Source organism: Neopsephotus bourkii, unplaced genomic scaffold (assembly GCF_033783945.1).
Source record: "Neopsephotus bourkii isolate Nb327-2 ecotype Australia unplaced genomic scaffold, CSIRO-AGI_Nbou_v1 NB_1248, whole genome shotgun sequence".
In the NCBI taxonomy this organism is placed as follows: domain Eukaryota; kingdom Metazoa; phylum Chordata; class Aves; order Psittaciformes; family Psittacidae; genus Neopsephotus; species Neopsephotus bourkii.
The window spans coordinates 5,143,113-5,165,129 of record NW_026901733.1 but is presented as its reverse complement, the minus strand read 5'-3'; the positions used below and the strand labels follow the sequence as shown (position 1 = coordinate 5,165,129).

The 22,017-nt window shown below is 36.6% G+C and overlaps 1 protein-coding gene across 4 annotated transcripts in view; it reads right to left on the bottom strand.

The window, feature by feature from the left end:
- The window catches only part of INVS (inversin), a 79,843-nt gene that overhangs the window by 34,403 nt on the left and 23,423 nt on the right, over positions 1 to 22,017 (bottom strand). For 3 of the 4 annotated variants that reach the window (XM_061364720.1, XM_061364721.1, XM_061364722.1), the window contains 4 exons: positions 15,719 to 15,892; positions 11,723 to 11,890; positions 5,005 to 5,185; positions 2,372 to 2,481 (listed from right to left, as the gene is read on the bottom strand). In XM_061364720.1, the coding sequence (XP_061220704.1) occupies positions 2,372 to 2,481; positions 5,005 to 5,185; positions 11,723 to 11,890; positions 15,719 to 15,892 (633 nt within the window). Of the gene's footprint in view, positions 1 to 2,371; positions 2,482 to 5,004; positions 5,186 to 7,834; positions 7,976 to 11,722; positions 11,891 to 13,420; positions 13,633 to 15,718; positions 15,893 to 22,017 lie in introns of those variants that run through there. The other variant, XM_061364723.1, reaches the window with a different exon arrangement.

The window sequence follows — 22,017 nt, the reverse complement described above, 5'->3', positions numbered from 1 at the left end:
AAATGAAAATAAATTAGAACAGGATGGTTAAGAAATAGAAAAAGAGAAGTATTAATCAGTTTAATTCTACATGCATTCTGCCATGAAAAATACATGTATTTTATTTCTATTAAACAACTGGAAAAAACAAAAACAATAAAGCTGAAAAACAACATTAAAGAAGTAAACATGGATCATTTCATTCTGTGCTATTAAGAAGCTCTGAAAAATACTTTTCCTTAGGTAATAACTTGGGATAAGTTAGTCTTAGCGAACAAGCTCCTCACATAAATCAAGTGCTGGCTAAGTCTCATCATTCTTTAAATACCTAAAATGTCATAATTAGAGTAAGTAAACCACAGAAAAAACAGAGCAAAGAACAAGGTATTGAGTTAAGGAAAAACTGAAAGCAAAGCAAATATTTATAATAAACACAAAAAACTTTCTTTTTCTTGTTAGGGACTAAGAAACATCACATCTTAACTGAGAAACTGCCTATGCAAACTTGGGCAGACTGAAGAGAACAACTTGATTCTCAAACAATAAATATATAAATGCAGCTGCCAAAACAAACATGGATGTTTCTCCACTCTGTTGTTTGACTATGTACATGGAATGCAGTGGTGGGAATTACTCAAGGATTTGTATATAACTGAGAAAAAAAAGCAAATAGTGATGCTCAGAAACAATCAGAGTAGTAAGAAAAGAGAGCAGCTTCGGACATAATTTGAGCACGCATAAGCAGGGGCTTTTGGATACATCACCAGCTAAAAAAAGCTTGCAGATGCGAATGAGATTCTCCTGCCTGATTCTTCATGTAAGATGGGAAACACTACATTCATTGTAAGTTCACAAGATTATAAAGAATGTCTGATTCCATCACCTACTCTATTTCCCCACAAAATCCTAAATGATACCGTAGTTTGGTTGGCTGGTAGGATTAAAAGGCAGCAACATAATAAAGATGTTTCATACAGCTGAATCAAGCCCAGAGAAAGCAAGCCAGTATAAAAAGTCATTTTTTAGGAATGTGACAATATAGAAAAATAATTTAAAAGCATGTGGATATAATCACCAGATTTTAAATAAAAACATTATGTCTTTCCCATGAGGCTGACTCAAATTAGAAAGAAGGGCTTTTAAAAATCAGAATTTTAGGCCTGTGAGTCAGACTCAAACTGTGCATACCACATAATGGAAAATAATCAGCATCAATTAAAAAAATCCCTAAAAAAGTGTACATTATATACAGAGATATGCTCCAATAAAAGTCTCAATTTAAAAAATATTTGTTTGATCTTTCTAAGACAACTTGTGAAAAATCCCCATTAAAACTCCAAAACTCACTCTCATAAGGAAAGAGAAGTTGACAGCTGTGGTATTAATATACACTGGTCAGTGTTCTCTTTCTATAGTACATCTAGATTTGTTAACTTGAATGATTCCAAGAGCATCGAAATATTACTTTTTTATGGAAATTAACACGTGGGTATGCAAGAAAGATCCAAATCGGTATCTCAGTTAAGAAAATGCTGAAATATGTGCTCCATAGCTACATTAATTAGGCACTAAACAACCCTTTTTGTAAAGGGTTATGAATAACAAAACTTAGATGCAAGTTCTCAGCTTACTATGCATAGCATAACTCAACTACAGGAGGCAGAGCAGCATGAAAAAAGTTCCAGTGCTTGAGAACTACTCCTTTAATAGCATCTATGACCAGCAATCATTAAACTGGTGAGTTTTATACTTCGCTTTACTATAGCTGACCTTGCTTTGGAAAAAAAAAAGCAATTCTAGGAAAATATAATAATTTAGGCTGAGAAACCAATTTCCTTTGTTGTCTGACTTTTAAAATATCTTAAAAATATTAAAAACTTAAAAAAACCCTTTTCAAAATATAGTGTTCATGGAGAACTGTGACAACAGGTACTCTGCTTTGAGAGACAACGGCTCATTCATTATAGCAAATATTAATAAGTTAATCACTTTGAAGACAAGACTGGTTTGACTGGTACTGAAGCAGCTGTGCAATTCCCCATACAGGTGATCTTACTCTAGATACTTGAAGATTTTGCTATAATGAGCCTTAAAAAGTGAAAGCACTGTAAAATAGTTGGTGCCATTCTGCTTTCTACTGAAGTACCTAAATGATTCTTGTGTGTTCTAGTGAAGGACCAAAGGGTCTTTCTTTCTACACCAACTGAGGTTTTTAAAATATGGTTTTAATAGTTTGAAATTAACCACATTTATATCACATAACATAGGAAATCTCTGAATTAAGCTTGTGCAGACAACACTGTGTTTATAGGAAACAACTCAAAACAGTTTGCTCCCTTGCAAGTATTTCAGAGAAATGTATTTACTTCACATTAGGGTATGTGATACTTACAGCAAAGTTGCTCTGTGCTGCATAATGTAGGGGTGTTGCACCTTGACTATCAGATGGGATAGTTCCAAACTTATTTCTTTCTAATAAGAGATGGACAATCTGCGCATGACCTGAAATAATATAATAAAACCACAAAGGTACTGAATCCTGAAGTTAAACACTTCCCTATTAAAAGAAAAACAAAACATAACAACAACCACAAACAACAACAACAAAAAAAACAAACCAAAAAAAAGAAAAGAACAGACTTTGAGGTCTAGGTAGAGCACTCGGTATCTAACCTAAAAACAGAACCCTGAAAATTAATCATGATTTACTGATCAGAAGTTCCCCATGGGCTTTGCCACCTAGAAACCTCGTCAAGTTCACAAAGGACTCTAGAGGTCTTGGCACATCTTCCCCTGTTATTCCACATTGATCAGACAATCCATTTTTCCAACAGACAAAACTTCTCTCTTAAATATGATCAATTTAAAAAAACCAATAAATTTTGCTTCTTGGACTGAACCAAGTGATAATGACTATTCCTTTGGAAGAACGATCCTATGACACTTGAAATGTTGCACCATTTCTCTGTAAAAATTCAATATCCCTCCTTGAATGCAAATGCAAATCTGAGCACACTCTTTTTTTTTTTCCTTTAGATAAACATAATCAAACTACATGTGTGTTGTCACCAGAGTTACAGTAACTCGCTCCAGTGAGCAATTTGATTCTTTTATTGGCGTTCTTTGTCTACAGAGTCCCAAAGGGTCATGGGGATGAAGCCTGTTAAAAGAGAAAAGAAAATGTTTGAAGATTCTTTCTTTTTATCCATGGTGGTACATGGTGGTTATTTTTTTTTCCTCCTGCACACAGGAGAATGGAAATCAGGACATCAATTTTCCAAATAATTTTATTTTTGAGCCTGTCATTTTGAGTTGCATTTCCCTGTATTTAGGTTATTTATATTTTATCAGGGTTTTACCTGTTTCGCACAGTTTTGTAATCTGTAAAACCCAACCACGCAAAATTCACATATGTAATTCACACAGCCTCTAAGTCTCTGGATAGCTATCTGAGCAGAAAAAAAATTAATCTGAATAAAACTTCCTGTCAGATCTGATTAGACTGTCATAATGTGTCTGATAGAGAGCTTGTAGTAGGAGTAGAAGCGCCAGCTCTGCCATTTTCTTGTTGCTCGCTTGTGCTGGCAACTTGTGTTGTTCACTTGTGGTTTCTTTTTGGAAACCTTTTTAAGTCACTTGTCTATTTTGTGAAGGGTATTTTAGGTAAAACTAGATAATATAATACATAAATCCACTTAACTGGACACACATAAACTGTAACACATTACAATAAGCTGAAAGCAAACAAATGACTGATGATGCCACTACCAAGACCTCCACATCATGAAGCACTCGCTTCCCTCAGGCTCCTCACAGACCCTATGACCATCTTACACATGCACTAGTGAGTGTGCTGGTATCACTCCATATATTAAACATTTGTAAAGTTTTCTTATTTTTCAGATAAAAATAATATAAACAGAAGTTCTGATATTTTCTTTAGGCACTCCAATGGACTGTCTTGCATACACACTGGGATGTGCATACTCCATTTCAGACACCACTGCTCTCAAGTGCCAGTTGTTTTGGTTTTTTTAACTAAGAATAAAGACGCATATGCAAGAACATCTCAGTATGCTCTAACTGCCTGAAAATCATGAGCATGTATATAGCCTATGGAAGTAATGTACTTTACAATGCTTTGGAGAAGCTGAAGCTAAAAAATCCCCAGTCAACACACAAACTTCTAATTGTGGTCTACCAGAAACTATTATTGTACTAAGAGATTACTAGCATAATGCCAGGCTGGAATTAAATAAAAAAGACAGAAAGATTAAACACCACAGTCAATTAATTATAAATTATACAAATACCCGCTGGGTGGAGAATGGATTGAGAGCAGCCCTGAGGAGAACGACTTGGGGGTGTTGGTTGACAAGCTCAATGCGAGTCAGTAGTGTACATTCACAGCCCAGAGAGCCAACCGTGTGCTGGGCTGCATCAAAAGGAGTGTGGGCAGCAGGCTGAAGGAGGTGATTCTTTCCCTGTGAATCCACACTCAAGAGACTCCACCAGGAGTCATCGTAAGGACATGGAACTGCTAGACTGAGTCCAGAGGAGAGCCATGAAGATAGTCAGAGGGCTGGAGCAGCTCTCCTACGAGGACAAGTTGAAAGAGTTGGGCTTTCCAGCCTGGAGAAGAGAAGGCCCAGGGGAGACCTTAGAGCAGCCTTTCAGTACCTAAAGAAGGCTGACAAGAAAGCTGGGGAGGGACTTTTTAAAAGGTCATGTAGTAACAGGACATGGGAGAATGACTTTCAACTGAACAAGGGTAGATTAAGATTAGACATTAAGGAAGAAATTCTTCACTGTGAGGGTGGTGAGGCACTGGCACAGGTTGCTCAGAGAAGTTGTGGCTGCCCTATCTCTGGCAGTGTTCAAGGCCAGGTTGGACGGTGCTTTGAGCAACCTGATCCAGTGGAACATGTTCCTGACCACGGCAGGGTTTAGAACTAGATGATCTTTAAGGTCCCTTCCAACCAGAACCATTCTGTGATTCTGTAACTTTAGCACTGTCCAGTTTACCAAGTAAGGCTGCCCAGTGAAGGGGAGTTCGAAACAAGTTGTCATAAGATGTCACATTGCAGCCTTCGTAAGAGGTCAGGACATCAACAACTGCTACATTCCCATCAGCAACAGCAAAATGAAGAGGAGTTCGTCCTTCATAATCTTGCCAGTTAAGCAGAGATTCTGTAGGTGCAGCTTCCTTTAAAAAAAAAATAAAATAATTAAGTTGAAGAAAAAGCTATATACTCTTTACAGGGTTTTTTTGATCATGTGTCTTATAATAAAGAGATAAACTGTCCTTGTTTGGTACAATATAGCTCTAGAACCAAAGACTTTTGTCACAGTACAGGTTATTTTCAAGTATTTCTTATGAAATTTGTTTTATACTTCATTACTGTACAGACCTAATTTTCAGGACATACCCTGTAGTTCTATCACTGTTGTGCAAGTGGCTCCTTGCACAGATCTTTAAAAGATTAATTCAGACTCTTGTGGAAATAATTAGATCTTCTTAACTGATTTTCTAAGTTGAACACAACACATATATCTTCATATTTTTTCTCCTAGGGTACTCCCCTTTTTGGACACATTCATCTTATGGATTTCATCATAATACTTTTCTAGCATTTTAAAGCCATGTAGCTATCAGAATTTCTAAAGGACTTGTCAACGCCTCTAGCTGACAGAAGTAAGTTAGGGAGCACTTCTAATGAATGCATCTACTTGTAATGGGCTTAATTTTGAAATAAAAATCTTTTAAAGCATTGTGATTAGTCATTTGATCACATAACATAATCATTAACAGATATAACGTGACATTTAATCACATTTTCTTAAAAAACTAAATTACTTTCACATAGGCTCCTAGCTATATAGTTTCATATTATTATAATTTCCTGTCTCATCAACTTTTTTCTAGACAAGTTTCTCTTCATGTCTTTCTTTCTCTGGCAAAAGAACACATATAAGTAAAAGAATATCATCTTAGCATTGCAGAGATCTCCAAATGGCAAATATCATAAAGGCATAAAAAGCCATGAAATACAAACTTTAAATTTCATTTTCCTGAAAAAAGAGATGCATCTAAAGAATACGGTAAACAATAAAACAATAGAAACTCAGAATGCAGGACACCAAACATCTAGAGCAGAAGCAGAATGTCAAAACAGGAGCTTAAATAAACTATAGGGAGTGTATCTCCAGCAATTTTGTTGCAGGAACCCTGTGCAAAAGAAAAAAGGAATGTAGTCCTGAGATACTTAACTTCTAACACTAGAGTGGATTTCAACTCATGAAAACTGACAAGAAACCTCCTGAAAATACAGAGCCACACTGCATCTTAAAATATACTTAAGAAAGAAGACAGAGATTGTAATCAGTGCAACTTGTTAACAGTTAAAGCAAGTTCCTGATCCCTTTCTCACTAAACTTAGTGCAATTTTGACTTTTACTAGGTACATATATAGGCCATAAAATCACCTGTATTTGCATGATTTTAAATGCAGTAACTATTACATAGAAAATAAACATCTAACATTGAGAATGATAAATGAAGAAGCAGAAAACCAGGAAATTACAGAGTTATGATTTCTATATAAATATTAATTGACTAGGGTTGTACATTCTGTATGTTCAATTTCATAGATAAAAACATAAATACATTTAACAGTATTTCCTAAGTACAACATGGCTAAATTAATACTGCAGTAGTAACTTCAATCTGCAATACCCCGAATCATTGTTTCTTATTGTCTTTCTAACAGTGTCAACTTAAACCTCTAATATTTGATTAATGTAAGCTTTCTAAAGTTAAAACACTCACATACTTTGCACACTGTATGCAAATACTAGCCTCACATATAAAAAAAATGCATCAACTTTAGATTTTAGTAGCTAACTATATTTTGCTGGAGAAAAAATTAATATACTTAAAACATACTGTAGGTCATTACTACATCTATCTAGCCAGTAGTACAACAGATAATCTATTAAAACCAGAAAAAAACAATAAATATGAATCTTTTGATTACAACTGCAAAGTTAACATTGTTACATGCACAAACCACAATAACCAAAGCATGAAAAACACTTTGAATAAGCATTCAAAAGCATTTATCTGAGCCATTACAGTGAAAAGTTTTGTCTTCCCTAGCTTTAATAATTCTCAAGAGAAAGCTGACAGTCTGCTTACTCCATGTCTCCAAAGAGCTCAGCAGGGGGAGTAAAGAGTCGACTACACAAATTTGGAAGGGATCTTTATGAGAATCACTTTTTCAGAATGACTAAAAATGAATGATGATATGCACAGAAGTTATTACTGAAATTTCAACTCAACCACTGGAAAACCTATTTGAAAAAAATGCACAAACAAGGAAATAAACACTTCTTCACTTCACTTGCAATTTACTGATGTAATCTGGACAGGTAATTTTATTAAAAGCACAACAACGTATTAAACACATGATTGCTAAAACTCCTATCTCAAAGACACTGATGTTGCCCAGAACATCTCTTCATAACCAAAAAGTGTTATTATTGCTAAATGATAAAGAATTTTTTAATGACAAAGCTACTACTTATATTCTAGTGTAAAAGTATACACGTGTTCTGAAATTTTGGCCACTTTAACTAAAATTTTCCAAACCTTCTTCTGCCTATTAAAAGAGCATAATTCCTTCAGATTTTAAGTGGTTTTGGTGTCTAACTAGCTATAACTGAACTGTCATACTATATTAATATTTTAAGCACAATACACAGAAGAATCTACACATTTTTTCTGTGGTAACTAGAACAATGGAATTGTAGGCAATATGGAAAGTGTTGTATAAATAAATGTCATGTCTCTTACCATGAAGAATAAATAAAGAGAAGAGATACAAAATAGACAGAGAATACTAAGCAGTTGCTTCCATCATATTAATGGAACCTTATTCTGTTCTTTTCTCCTTACATCTTCCCAACGTTTTCATGTAACCAAGCATTGCTGAATCTGGAAAGGTGGAAAAGGAAGTTGACCATGAGAGGTTCTCCAGATTAGAGTTTCCCTCTACTTCACATGTTTACTCTCCAAATATGTCATGAGTTCCATTTTTGCTGTATTTCATAGTTTTCAATATTAGATACAATAAATTTGTGTGTGACTGTCACCTCTGCAAACCCAACCTATTTGTTCAACATTCAGCTGAGCTCTTTTCATTATTATTTTGACAATTCCAATGGGCTAACAAACATCAAACAGAAAGACTACCCTTAATTTTACGAATTTACAAACAGGAGACAACAAATGGACACATCCAGATGGCAAAGCATGGAAAAACAGGAGTATTTTTCAGTATCATAGCCTGTGGTCTTAATAAAACCAGCAGCTTAACTTCTGTCAAGTTTTTGTAAAGCAGAACCAGAGAATTCTCAGTAGGACGCTAGAGAAAAATAATTTTGTGGGCAACTCTTCCAGGGTTTTAAACATAACATGAGAGAAACAACAGCAGTGTTGTTTTTTGTAACTTAGCAGGCAACAAGAGATTGCTAGTGCAGATTGACCTGAGGTAGATTATCCATATCTGACTGCTATCTGAGCAACAGCACATAGCTTACTGATTATAGCACTTTATCATGAAAGCAAAGACAAATGGTTTGTGTTGGAAGTGATTAAAAAAATGGAGAGACAACAGCAACACAGAGTTGTAGGCAAAGGCACTGCTATCACTACAGGACAATACTCTCATGAACTTAGAAATGCAGTTATGTTTGTTAAGACACAAAATGACCGAAATCTTAACTGTATGGGTATGTACATTAGAAATATCATACAGAAAGGATGTGAAAAACTATAAAGTTAACCTGGATGTGAAGACCTAAAGAGGAATGAAAATAAAAGATGATACTTGGACAACAGACCTGGAACTGGGTAATACAGAAAAAAAAAGTAGCTAAGAAAGGAGGGGAAGATTGTGAACTCTGCTAGGTAGACATCTATCAAGACAAGTAAGAAAAAAACTTTGGTTTGGACAGAAGACAAGATCTTACTGAAGGATTAAACTCAGAGGCATCATCACCACCACCACAAGGTATATTTATACTCAACAACAGATTGATAATGTTTCTATATCATCGTTTCAGCCCAGAAAGCCAACTGTATCAGCCCAGAAAGCCAACCGTATCCTGGGCTGCATCAAAAGGAGGGTGACCAGCTGGTCAAAGGAGGTGATCCTGCCCATCTACTCTGCTCTTGTGAGATGTCACTTGGAGTATTGTGTGCAGTTCTGGTGTCCTCAACATAAAAAGGACATGGAACTGTTGGAACAAGTCCAGAGGAGGGCCACGAGGACGATCAGGGGACTGGAGCACCTCCCGTATGAAGATAGGCTGAGAAAGTTGGGGCTGTTCAGCCTGGAAAAGAGAAGGCTGCGTGGAGACCTCATAGCAGCCTTCCAGTATCTGAAGGGGGCCTATAGGGATGCTGGGGAGGGACTCTTCACTATGGACTGTAGTGACAGGACAAGGAGTAATGGGTTAACACTTAAACAGGGGAAGTTTAGATTGGATATAAGGAGGAAATTCTTTCCTGTTAGGGTGGTGAGGCACTGGAATAGGTTGCCCGGGGAGGTTGTGAATGCTCCATCCCTGGCAGTGTTCAAGACCAGGCTGGATGAGGCCTTGGGTGATATGGTTTAGTGTGAGGTGTCCCTGCCCATGGCAGGGGGCTTGGAAACTGATGATCTTAAGGTCCTTTCCAGCCCTAACTGTTCTATGATTCTATGGTCTTTTACAGCATATTATGTAAGCTAATTGCTTTTTCATTTAAACTTGCTATTATCCCACTCCATCAATAAGCATATATAGGTATAACTATCTGAAATATAATTTGGAATATATAAATTTCATTGATGCATGAAAAACCTAGATGGAATACAGAATACATTCTTTTAACTATCAGATTAAAAAAAAATCATCAAAACAAAAAAAAATGGACATGATCATGATCCTGTGCTGCTCAAACAGAATCTTCAGGAACACTTTCAGTAAGGAGACACGTATTTTTGACCATCTTAGTACATGGCTGAGATGGAGTTAATTTTCCTTGCAGCAGCAGGTATGGTGCTGGGCTTTGTATTTGCGATTACAATTGTTGATAAGACATCCATTTATTTTGGCTGTTACTGAATAGAGCTTGCACAGCATCAAGGATTTCTCTTTTTCATGCCCTGCCCTGTCCTCCTCCCCTGCTCCTACCAGCAAGTAGGCTGGGAATGGGTGAGAGACTGGGAGGGGACACAGCTAGGACAGATGATCAAAACTGACCCAAGCAATATTCCGTACCATATAACATCATAAGAATAACATCAAACATCGTTTTTCATAAGAAAAAATCTCTGGGGGATGCTCATGGCTACACCATTTGTCTTCCCAAACAACAATTAAGAATGCTGAAGCTCTTTATCTGCTCTCCTGTGAGTGGCTAACATCTGTCTGCTGATGGAAAATAGTGAATAAATTCCCTTTCTTGCACACAGCTTTTACTTTGCAAACTAAACTGCCATTATCTTCATTCACAAGTCTTCTTGCCTTCCATTTTATTCCAGTGTTGCAAGAAGGAAGTGAGCAAGTGGCTGTGCAGAAGTTGGCTGGGGCCAACCAACCACAACTTTTAAAACCATTTAGCTTGACTATGTAAAATTTGCAAAAGTCTGTATTTGAATACTGCAATCCTTACCTACTTTTCAGCAGATTTATTTCTCTAGAGTGGCAGAAAAGTACATGGTATATACAACCTGAAACTTTGCGACAAAATTTTGTTTGTGACAAATTATTTCACAACTCAGTCCAAATTGCAAGTATCTTGAATAAACAAAAGTAGTAAAAAAAACCCTCAAAACACTAACACCGGAAACTTCTTTAAAACTATTTTCATACAGAAAAAATCAGTAACGTGTAAGTCATTGTAGTTGGCTTACAATTAATATCTGCCTAGTTCTGAAATACCTTTGAAAGACAAAGATATAGAGAGATTGTTGCAACATGACAGAAAAATTCAATTGAAACTTCTGCATCTTTCTATGTTAATGAAGTTCACAGATTTCCACAGAATAAAAATCAACATAAAGATCAAGCTGAGCACATGATTTCATTATAACTGTCAGTGTATAAAATGAAACTGAAATACTGACGAAAGAGAAAATATGCCATCAAGAAAAGAATATTAAATCTGTACACAAAAATATTTGGAAAGTTTCTCAATAAACTGATCATAGGCAGTCTGGTAATTGAGCAAATACTTCCCAGAATTCTGATTTGAAGGACCAAATAAGACTTTTCAGTACAGTTAACTAGAAATAAACTTTCAAATGATGAAGAGAAGACACACAAGAAAGGAATCAGTGTGCAAGATGCAACCAAGATGAGTAATACAACGGGCCATTTTAACTAGAACATGCAACCCATTCCTCCATTCCTTATCCCCAAAATGAACTGTTACATCAAACTAATTGAGTATGTATATAGTCCATAAGTTAGAGCAAAGATATTCACCCACAGAACTCAGAAAAAAACCCTCTCAAGACAGCGAGAATATTTAAGACGATTTCTTAGAAAATTCTGGATATTAGGGAAAGCAAATGATTTTATTCTCAAGGAGTCAGTGGACTAAAATAAGAAACTTCAAGAGAAAAAAAATAGACTTCTATCAGAGTAAAGTAATCAATACAGAAAGTGTTACATATATAATAGGCTTTCTTACCAGAATACACTTCACTGTGTGAACTGCACTAGGGTCCTTGTTGTTCGCTGCCCAGTGAAGTGGGATTTTTCCTTCAATATCAGGGATTCCAATATTTGAATCATGTTTTATGAGAAGTTTCACATGCTCTGGGTTATTGTAGTAGGCACTCCAATGAAGTGCAGTTTGCTGGAACACAATATTCACAAGTTTTAAAAACATGGTGAAAAATGAGTATAAGATGAAAGTTGGTTAGAACCTGAAACATGATTTAATAATATTTTTACAGAATGAAGGAGAAGATCACCTAGTCCAACTCCTCTGCTCAAAGCAGGGTCAATTAGAACAGGTGATCGGGATAATGTCCAGTCAGACTTCTAGTTATCTTTACAGTAGAGACTCCACAACCCCTCTGCATAACCTCGATGAAGTGTTTGACCTCCCTCACAGTAAAAAAAAAATAATTTCTCAGGTTTAAACAGAATTTATTCTATTTTAAACTGTGCCCTCTGGTATTTCACTGGAGACCAATCAGAAGAGTCTGGCTCCATCTTCTTTACTGCCTCCCATTATGCACATTGGTAAGATCACCCCTGAACTGTCTCTTTCTGAGGTTAACCCTTTGTAGGTCTCTCTTCAATTCCTGACTACCAGTGACTTTTTATGGGCATTATCAATGTTCATAATTACATGAATAAACCAATCTGTGGGGTTCTTTTAAACAGCAAAATGTTGGTATGTTAACAAGCATTTCATTTATCAGGCACATCTATCCCAACTGCCAAGTAACAGGGCGTTGTAAGATACAGAATGAATTTTATTTCCCACCTCTCTTCTCCCCTAACCCCTACGAATTATTTTGATTTGAAAACAGAAAATAACTGCTGCAGGACATCTGTGTATAAACTTACAATACCCTGGATTAACATCCTTGAACAGTGAGATAGAACATATGAGTTCACTATGGTATCCCTTACATCTCCATAAAAGAAGAAGGCAAAAAGGAGCCCATTTTTTGTGCTTGTTGCTTTAAGATGTTAGTTTAGTACCATGGTGAGATAATATGATAGCACAACCTTTTTGTCTACTTGGTAGTTTTCTGAAAAAAGAGCTCATTCTAAGACATAACTGCAGGGGCTTCAAGGAAAGGTCTGACAGCTGACACCACATACAGCAACATACAGCATAGCACCATAAAGCATGTTCAAACCATCACAGCCTGTCAGGATTTGAACTGAAAAAAAACTTCTAGCAGTAGAAATTTACAGTAAGTTAACAAATACTATTTCTTAAGCAGAGCTAATCAGTATTCCTAGAAACTGACAGTTGCAGTGAAAACAAAAATTGATTACTGGGAGGCCAATGTAGCCTTGGTTTACTGGCTTCTTTCACCTACATCTGCTTTTCAGCCAGTTGCCTACATGGAAGTGAAAGACTTTCCTCACATTCAGGAATTACATTTGACAATCCTGATGTGCAAGTTGCAGTAAGGGAAACTAAAAAACTGTGCCTAACAGGGTCAAACTTGTTGGACACTGTCCCTGAGACCGCCTTTAATCAACCTGAATTCCATCTTTGCTACTGTGACTACTCATGACACAAAATGGAATAAAAGTGCTCTGCATTTTGTGGGAAATCTGGCAATGCCTTAATACTGCCTTGGAAATCTGCTAAACAACAGGCAAGGTTCCTAAAAGGTTTTGGCTGGTTTCCATTTACCTTTGTCAATTAATTAACATGGTCAGGAAGTCAGCATGACCTCTCCAGAATGACTGTTGTAATTATAGCCAGGGTTTCCATGATACATGTTAGAATATCCTGGAAGGCAAACAGCTGAGTGCTAGGCCACAGGCTGGTTCAACTCCATTGTCCAGAGAGGACAGAAGATTCATTTGTTGGGAACTGGGCTTGCAGCTGTCTTATCCTGCTTCCTAGATGATAAAATCAGATAAGGATTTCAGAGTTTAAGCAGTTACATCACTAGGAAGTCCAGTCTCCTTCTCTTACTATGACCTCTTGTGGTAGAATGGAAACCCAACACCAGCCTTGCCAAGCTGGTACACTGGTTATCAGCGGTTCCAAATACACTTCATCAGGACACTCCTATTTGAATCAGTTACAGATTAGAGGCTGGTGGGGAGAATTTTCTCACCAGCTTCCAAGATCGCTTACAAACTTCAAGAAACAGACCTACCTGCTCAACCCCTAAAAAGCCTCCAGCAACAGTAACAGTTCCAAGTTCTACTCTACACCATGCCTACTTTGCCAGTGGTAGTTACATAATTACTGTTGGTTTTCCTTTTGCTATCCACATTCAGTGTCCCACATTTTGTTACCATATCCTTGCAGAAAAAATTGGCTTAGAGAACACTCGTATCTCTGGGATCTTTGAAAAAAAACCTCTTTCAGATTTCATAATACAAAAAACTGCTCAAACAGACAAAATTTAAACCAGATATTTCCAGATTAACAGGTCTGCAGTAATTACTAAAGATGCGTCTACTAAAGGCAATGTGATCATCTCCCAAACAGGATACACATCAAGCACGCCATCAAGAGGGATGAATCTGTTTAGTTCAAAACAGATGTGGAAACACAAGAAATGCTTTACCTAGAATGTCAGTCTGGACTGCCTGAAAATCCTGTTTCACTTCATACTCTACTAATAAAGTTAACGGAGGCAACCACTTTGTATCAGTTTTAAAGCAAGCATTCCTAAGCACTCAAACTTAAGAACTACCCTAATTTGAGCACCTAAAAAAGAATACAATTACTATACGCTAAATAACTTCCCTCTTTTAAAATGGGTTAGTGTGCTATTAATGTGGACTGGCAGTACCTCTCTGTATAAAAAGTAACAGTAAATCAGTTCTTTTCAGAACTGTATCACTTTCCTTCTAAGATCTGTCATCTCTTCCGGATGGTCATTTTAATGCTAGTCCTTTTTAACAAACATCTGAAGCAGCCTGGTTATTTTATTGATGTGGTAGAGCATGACTTCACTTTGCAAAGGGACATGAGACAAGTCATGACAAGATATGTATTATATGATACACCTGGAAAGTCACCTGGAGATTTCCTGGCCTTTCAATCAACTGTTGTCAATACAGATACAGAAAATTAGTCTGAAGGACTTCACTCTAAGAAGGTAGTAATGTAAAGCTCTGCAGATATTAAGATTACATTTTTTCCTAAGGAAGTCTGCAGTTTCACAAAATAAATGTCAAAGTGGCTAACAGGTGGTCTGCTTCAAATGAATGTCTCATGCCAGATCACCTTCATCATCACATCCCTCTCACTAAATGATACACTCATGGAAGCAAGAGTGCCTATGCATTGAGAGCAGACCTTCTGCTGCCAATAGGTCCATTTTAATACAGTAATAACAGTAACAATTTGGTACTTTTTATTGACCCTCTTAGAAAATCTTACTGGTAAATGGCATCACATTCTATCCCAGGCAAAAAAGTCATGTATGACTAGGGGTATCTAAAAATTGTCCCTTTTTAATTACAGAGATACAGAAAAAAAGACAGTCACCCTGAGAGGTTTAGTCTAAGGGTAGATATTTTTACTTTTGGACTGTCCTTGAGGATGGAAGTGGAGGACTAAAATTGAGCCAGGAAAAAAGGGGTAGTGGTGGTTTGAAGGTGTTGTTCTAAATTTTGTCTCTGTTTCTCAATATGCAAAACTTTTAATTGGCATCAGATAAAACTTACTTTGTTTAAGCTGAGTCAGTTTAGCCCATGACAGTAACAAGTAATCTTCCTGTCTTTATCCCAACCCATTATCTCAGCCCATGAGCTTTCTGAACCTATTTTCTCCACCTTTCATCTTTCTTCCATTGAGGAACAGGAGTGAGAGATGCGATCATTATAACATCAGCACTGGCCACTATTTTGAAGACTCAGAAAAAGTTTGTTATGACAAAAAAAAAAAATCACACACAACTGTTTGATGTAGCACCAATTTCTGAAGTTGTTACGAATCTTGTCTTAAAATAAGCATTGTTTTTACCTTGTTTCTGTCCTGGGTATCCACTTCTCCAGGTGCCATATGCTTTAGCAACAAAGCTAAACATTTTGGGCTTTTATGACGTGTAGTTAAATGTAATGGTGTCATATCCTCTAAATCCTTCTGCATCCAGTTCCCTCTACGAGCCAGTAAAAGCTTCATGAAGCGGTAATTTCCCTGGATCAAATAAATTAATAAATAGATAAATTCCAGTTTATCAAACCAAACGATGATACTGTTTAGATATACTTACTATTTTGTATTACACTGCCTAAAAAATTCTCCACTAAGCAAGGTACAAGCTTTAAAAACAGCTAATAAAGATTTTTTATGAAAAAAAATTAACTCTTGTTTTGTTATTTGGTGTAAGATACGTTTCTTCCATTACCAGACTATGTAAGGTAGGGTCCAGTAATATCCAAAACTCTGCAATATTGTCATTTTTTTGACAATTTAACCTCAATAAACTTCATGTGAAAACTGAAATAAGACCATTACATGTTGGTTTCAGCAAGGTAAACAGTTATCAGATGAGAAATAAAACTAAACATGAAGAAAGACCACAATTTTCAAAAGGAAAATAAGAAAAATAACAGGGAATGATTCAGAGAGATACAGTGTACTTACCTGAATGAGCAGGAAATACATAGAAAACTGACAGTTCCTTACATTTTTAAATTGGGAATTGTATATGAATTTTGATCTACTGTATGCATGATAAATGGATGGGATAGCTAGGTTTGCAACATGTTTAAAATACTTAACACTCTGGACTTACTAGGTTTTCAAAAGAAATAATGTGGAAATGCTCCCATGACTACTGACTGAGGGTGGATCCCAAAGGAAATAATCTGGTTTTATTTCAGAAATAACTGATGAAGCCAGTCAAAAATTACAGATATAATCATGCAATAATGCAGAAGCTGTAGTGATTTAAGCTAAAGTCACCCTTAACTTGCTTGGAGGTTACTGTCTATATGTCAGAGATGTTACTTGCGATAACTTTGATGTTTCCACTTCAATACAAAGTCTGCTGGGTTTTTCAAACCACCTTCAGCAGTTAAATTTCAACCAAGGACCAGCAACAGCTGGAGCAATAACTCCTTAAAGCAAAACTTCTGGATCTAGCTTGTGTGATCATGTTTTAAACATCCCTATACTTTTCCTACTGTAACTTTTAACATTTCCTAAAATGAGTGTGCTGTCTCCCAATTTTGCTCACTGTCCCCATTGTTTCCCAAAATATTAGCTTTTTGCCAATTTCACAAATTGACAATTTAAATAAACTATCAATTATCCATAAATATAATTAAAATAATTCCCCCCCACTCAGGGAAAATCTGTTACCATTTGATGAAGACAATGTACGCAGGAAAGGTGATACTCCAGTCAATAGAAGTCATGTCTTTGGATTCTTTTGCTTATGGAACTACCTGCAAATTAAGATCTTTTAGTCTGCAACAATTCTTTTATAAATCCTCTATGTTAACTCAATGCCTTTAGGCTGTCTTTGGAAAAACAATAAAAATTGGTAACTATGTAGACAAGTATAAACAGTGTCAATGAATGGGGGCACTTCTGCATATCATAAGACTCAGAAATGAGAATCACTGTCAGCAGAATTGTATAGTGGAGATAGGCCAAAGGATTCCAGAGGCCCCCATGGTATCCAGTGCCAGGGCATAAACATATTCTAGTTTTCTTTTTCATAGCAGCCATAAACATTGGAAGGGCAAATTTTGCATACATTACTGTTTTGTTCTTTGTCTGACAAAAATGGAAGAGTTGAGCTATGATGTGGGCAGAATGGATTTCACCAAGTATGCCTAAAATAAATTAATGTGATCCCCCCACCCCCATTTTAAAATATAAAAAGCAGGAAAAGCAAATCATGAATGAGCTCAGTCAAAATAACCTCTTCCTGCTTCTACAATTTATTGTCATTGGTTTTTACCTACAAGAAAAGTCTGCCAAAAACCTTACCACAAACCTGCCTAAAAACACGAATTTCCCTTGCTAGTGGCAGCATAGCTACTGTGTTGTTCAGCAGCATCCACAGCAAGTAGTGACTAATTCTCTTTCTTCTGCTAGGTGTCAGGGAAAGTACAACCTTAGGATTTTGCCCCTTTAATACACAGGCATGCATCAAGGCATACACTGAAGTACAGAGGCAGAACAGCATAAGTCTGAACAACTACTAATCCATGTAGAACACACTCAAAATCAGTATGTGATAAATTTGGGAATGAGAATAAATAAATTAGGGATGAGAAAACTCATTATTGCCATTATATTTTACAGGTAGATACAAGAATTAGCAAAATTCATCAAAATTAAAAAAAAAAAAGTAGCAAAAAATTGCAATGTATCACAAAGAGGTTGGGAATTAAGACTGGGAGAAGACAACATTAAATAACTTGAGAGAATGTTAGTCTTGGATGAAATATAACTGCTCTTCTCCATCACAGAGGATAATGTATTTGGTTTGTTTTCAGTATTTCCTGCTCAATATGCATGCATACACATGAAAGTGAAAAAATTTATTTTCTCTTGTTGATGGTTACTTATTAGAAGATTTACAAGTGTACTGTGTTTTCTGAAATTAATTCAACTGAAGAGTCAAAGTTAAAAAAATCCATAAAGGAAACATGCATTTTTATTATTAGAGTTTCCTTCTCTATACTTTATTTATGCTGTTACACATTTTTCCACCAGTTACTACTATATCATTCTGTTGTATGTTTAGTCACCAACCAATTCCTCTCCTTAGGAAATGAATCTGTAACAAATCCACTTATTCTGAAACACAAAAGATTCTGTTTCTTCCAAATGATTTAAGATTTTTTTTAACCACCACCACCACAGAAAAACACCTGTGCTTAGATTACTTTCAATGTTCTCATTCATGCTCTTACTTCTGACTGCTGTTCTTTTCTTTAGTAACAGTGTTCCTTTCATTTGTTAGAAAATAATACCATCCCTATTAGTGACAAAGCAAAAATGTCCCACAAACTGCTTAAGTTTGTAAATACGCAGTATACCAACATGTCTTGAAGGTAGATCTAATTTAGGTTTCACGAAGTGGAGGGAGAAAAAAGTATACTTAATCTGATAAGCAGTTACTAACCAAAATCCTTCATTTTTATAAAATTCTTGTGTATAACAAGTCTTCGAGCTTGCTGTTCTTTTCTCATAGAAAATGCACTTGATTTGCCTAAACACTCCTGGGCAGCTTTGCGTCAGTCCATGGTCTCAACATCAGTAGGCTCTAAAATGATTCTGTTGTACTGTGAAAACATTATGAGCAAACAGGATTAAATACTGCTACAGAAAACTCAGTTCCTGGTAGCCAAAATTTACTACTCCAGTGCTAATTCTTAAGATTGTTTTACGTTCTATTAAGATTATTTTTAGCCAAAAGCCCTAACTGTGTATGCAAACTATGGCAGTTTTAGGGAACAGCTGACAAATAGCTTCAGCATAATCAGAAGAGATACTTCTGCTATTTCAAAATTTCAGCCACATATACTAACCACAATAGAGTATAACATATTTTTTAATAGAGAGAGAGTTCAATAAGCAATCATTGCTCTGCCAGCAAGGAGTGACTGTGAAGAAAGTCCTGGACCCCACACTTAACTGCTGAGCAGTCAGAAGAACTTTCTTTTCCTCAATGTTTCAACCAGAAAAGAGGACAGGAGAAACATGTTAGTCGGAATAAACAAATTTTCCATAATTCAATTATCCCTGAAAGTGAAAAACTTACCCCAAAATTGCAAATTCACTCAAAGTGCCTAATATTTTCTATATGACTCTACTGCCAGGAACAGGTTCCAGTAGAAAATTGCTAGTGAACTCTTTCCTATGCTTTTCTGGACTACTGACTGTAGTTATGTAAAATAAAATGCCATCAGAAATGGAGGAGTCATTATCATCTTAGCACCAAGTGTGCATATATTGAAACGAAGTTTCACCACATATGTCTCTTGGATAGTTATTAAATAGATAAAGGTCCTAACACTTTTCCAAACTACAGATAACATCAAAAGACAGTAGACAAGTACACTTCTTAATAGAACAGGAACCAATCATCTTAATCTGTTAATATTTTTTCTCCTTATATTACTTCCATTATATATGGCTAAAGCCCAAGTAAATCAATACCCCTCTCCTGTACCAGCTGTGGTTCTCGAAGAAAATGGAAGGATTGAAGGAGGCGGGCAATAGAACTATTTCATCCAAATCCTAAATGAATGACAGCATATCAGTTTCACTATAGTCCAGACTGACCTTCATTATGCACCAACAACTAGGAAGATTTTGCAGAATCTCAAACTCAGTTCTCCTGGGTACATAATGATGAATGACACCTAAGTATTTTGTGCACCAAACGTTTATACATTTCAGAGTTTGCTTTGTCAAGTTCACCTGGGTTCTAGAAACATTCTGGTGATGTGCAACAAACCTTCTCATCCCACTTATTCCCATGTACTAAATCTGATTAACCACTTCTTCTCTATCCTGTAGTGTGACTATACCTCTGAGGCTGCATTTCTCATCTCTGGATTTGAAAAACATACTACATATGTAGATAAATATAACGCCATTTTATAAAGGGAGAAACCGAGCTGCACAAGATAAGGGTATATTCCATCAGAGGAATATGTGCACCTCCTCCAAGCATCAAAAGCACATCCATTGATAGGCTTTCAACACCTTGTCATCAGCTGCTTAAGAGGAGGCAAAACATATAGAAAAAACTGCTTACTTCCCTATTCATTGCTGAGACTGCATTTTCAAGAGGCATAGGAATTTTAACCCATGTGAAATATTTAACATGACTTGAAAGACTGATTTGTAGTAATTTATAATGTAGCACACATAAACTGACTATTGACTGCTACAGCACAGCTACACTTGGTTTTCAGAATACGTCCAACAGGTTTGTGAAGATTTAGTTGAGTGCAAGGGCTGCTAGAGCACTACAAAAAAGGCAGCCTAGCATCTCTATATAACCTCCCAGTAAACACAGCAGGGGTCATTAGAAAGAATGCCAAGCTGTTAAACCGTGAAGATACTACTCTGGCTACAATTCAAATTTACACACCTACTTTCCCTGTACTAGGAACAGACAGGCCAAAAGAACATAAAGCAATTTATAAGTGATCCTTACAAAAGAGACGTTTTTTAAGGGCTCTTCATTGCCAACAGTCAGAGCACTGAAGATGCAGTCAGAGCAAATACTTCCAGTAGAAAAGGAAGTCTTAGAAATATTTACAGATAAATCACAAATTAGAACTGAAGGTTAAAACTGATTCTCTAGGTTACTAAATCCAGTCACAGAATGTTTGAGGTTAAAAGGGACCACTGAGGTCATCTAATCCAACCTCCCTGCTCAAGCAGGGTCACCTAGAGCACATTACACAGGATTGTGTCCAGACAGCTCTGGAATTTCACCAGGGAAGGAGAGTCCACGGCCTCTCTGGGCAACTATTCCAATGCCCAGTGACCCTCACAGTAAAGAAGTTCTTCCTCATATTCAGGTGAACTTTCTGTGTTTTAGTTTATACCCACTGTTTCTTGTGCTGGGGATACCGCTAGTTACAGGGACTAACTAGGGAGGACACCACTAGTTACAGGTCTCCAGCCAGACTCTGTGCCACTGACCACAACCCTCAGAGACCTGCCATTCACCCAGTTCTCAATCCACCTCATCATTCACTAGTCCAGCCCGCAGTTCCTGAGCTTGCCTATGAGGGTGTCATGGGAGACAGTGGTGTAAGTCTTGATTAAGTCCAGGTAGACAACATGCACTGCTTTCCCCTCATCAATCCAGCCAGTTGTCCCATCATAGAAGGCAATCAGGCTGGTTGAGCCTCCAGCACCACAGGGAGTAAGGGCATCTAATCCTTTTAAAAATTTCACAGAGGTTTCATTTAAGTGGAATTATGGTGTTTTCAATATTTTCCCCTCCATATTTTTCAGTTTTGGGCTGTGTTTTTAGGTTTTGCTTGTTGTTCTAAGACACCCACACACTTCATTCTTTCCACCCATGAAAGTACAGTGCAGGTTTTAAAATCTAAACAAACATTACTCTTTTTATTTCAGTAACAAAGGATAAACCCTACAACCCCCCAGAATATTATTAGGTCTCTGCACTTATTCTAGTTTGAACTCAGTTGTTTTGAGCACAAGATCTGAACACAAGAGATTACGGAGTACCAGAAGAGGTCCCACTAAGCAATCTACTGAATGGCAGTGATTCTTGTCTACTGCTAGTGCAAATATCTTGCCAAATACAC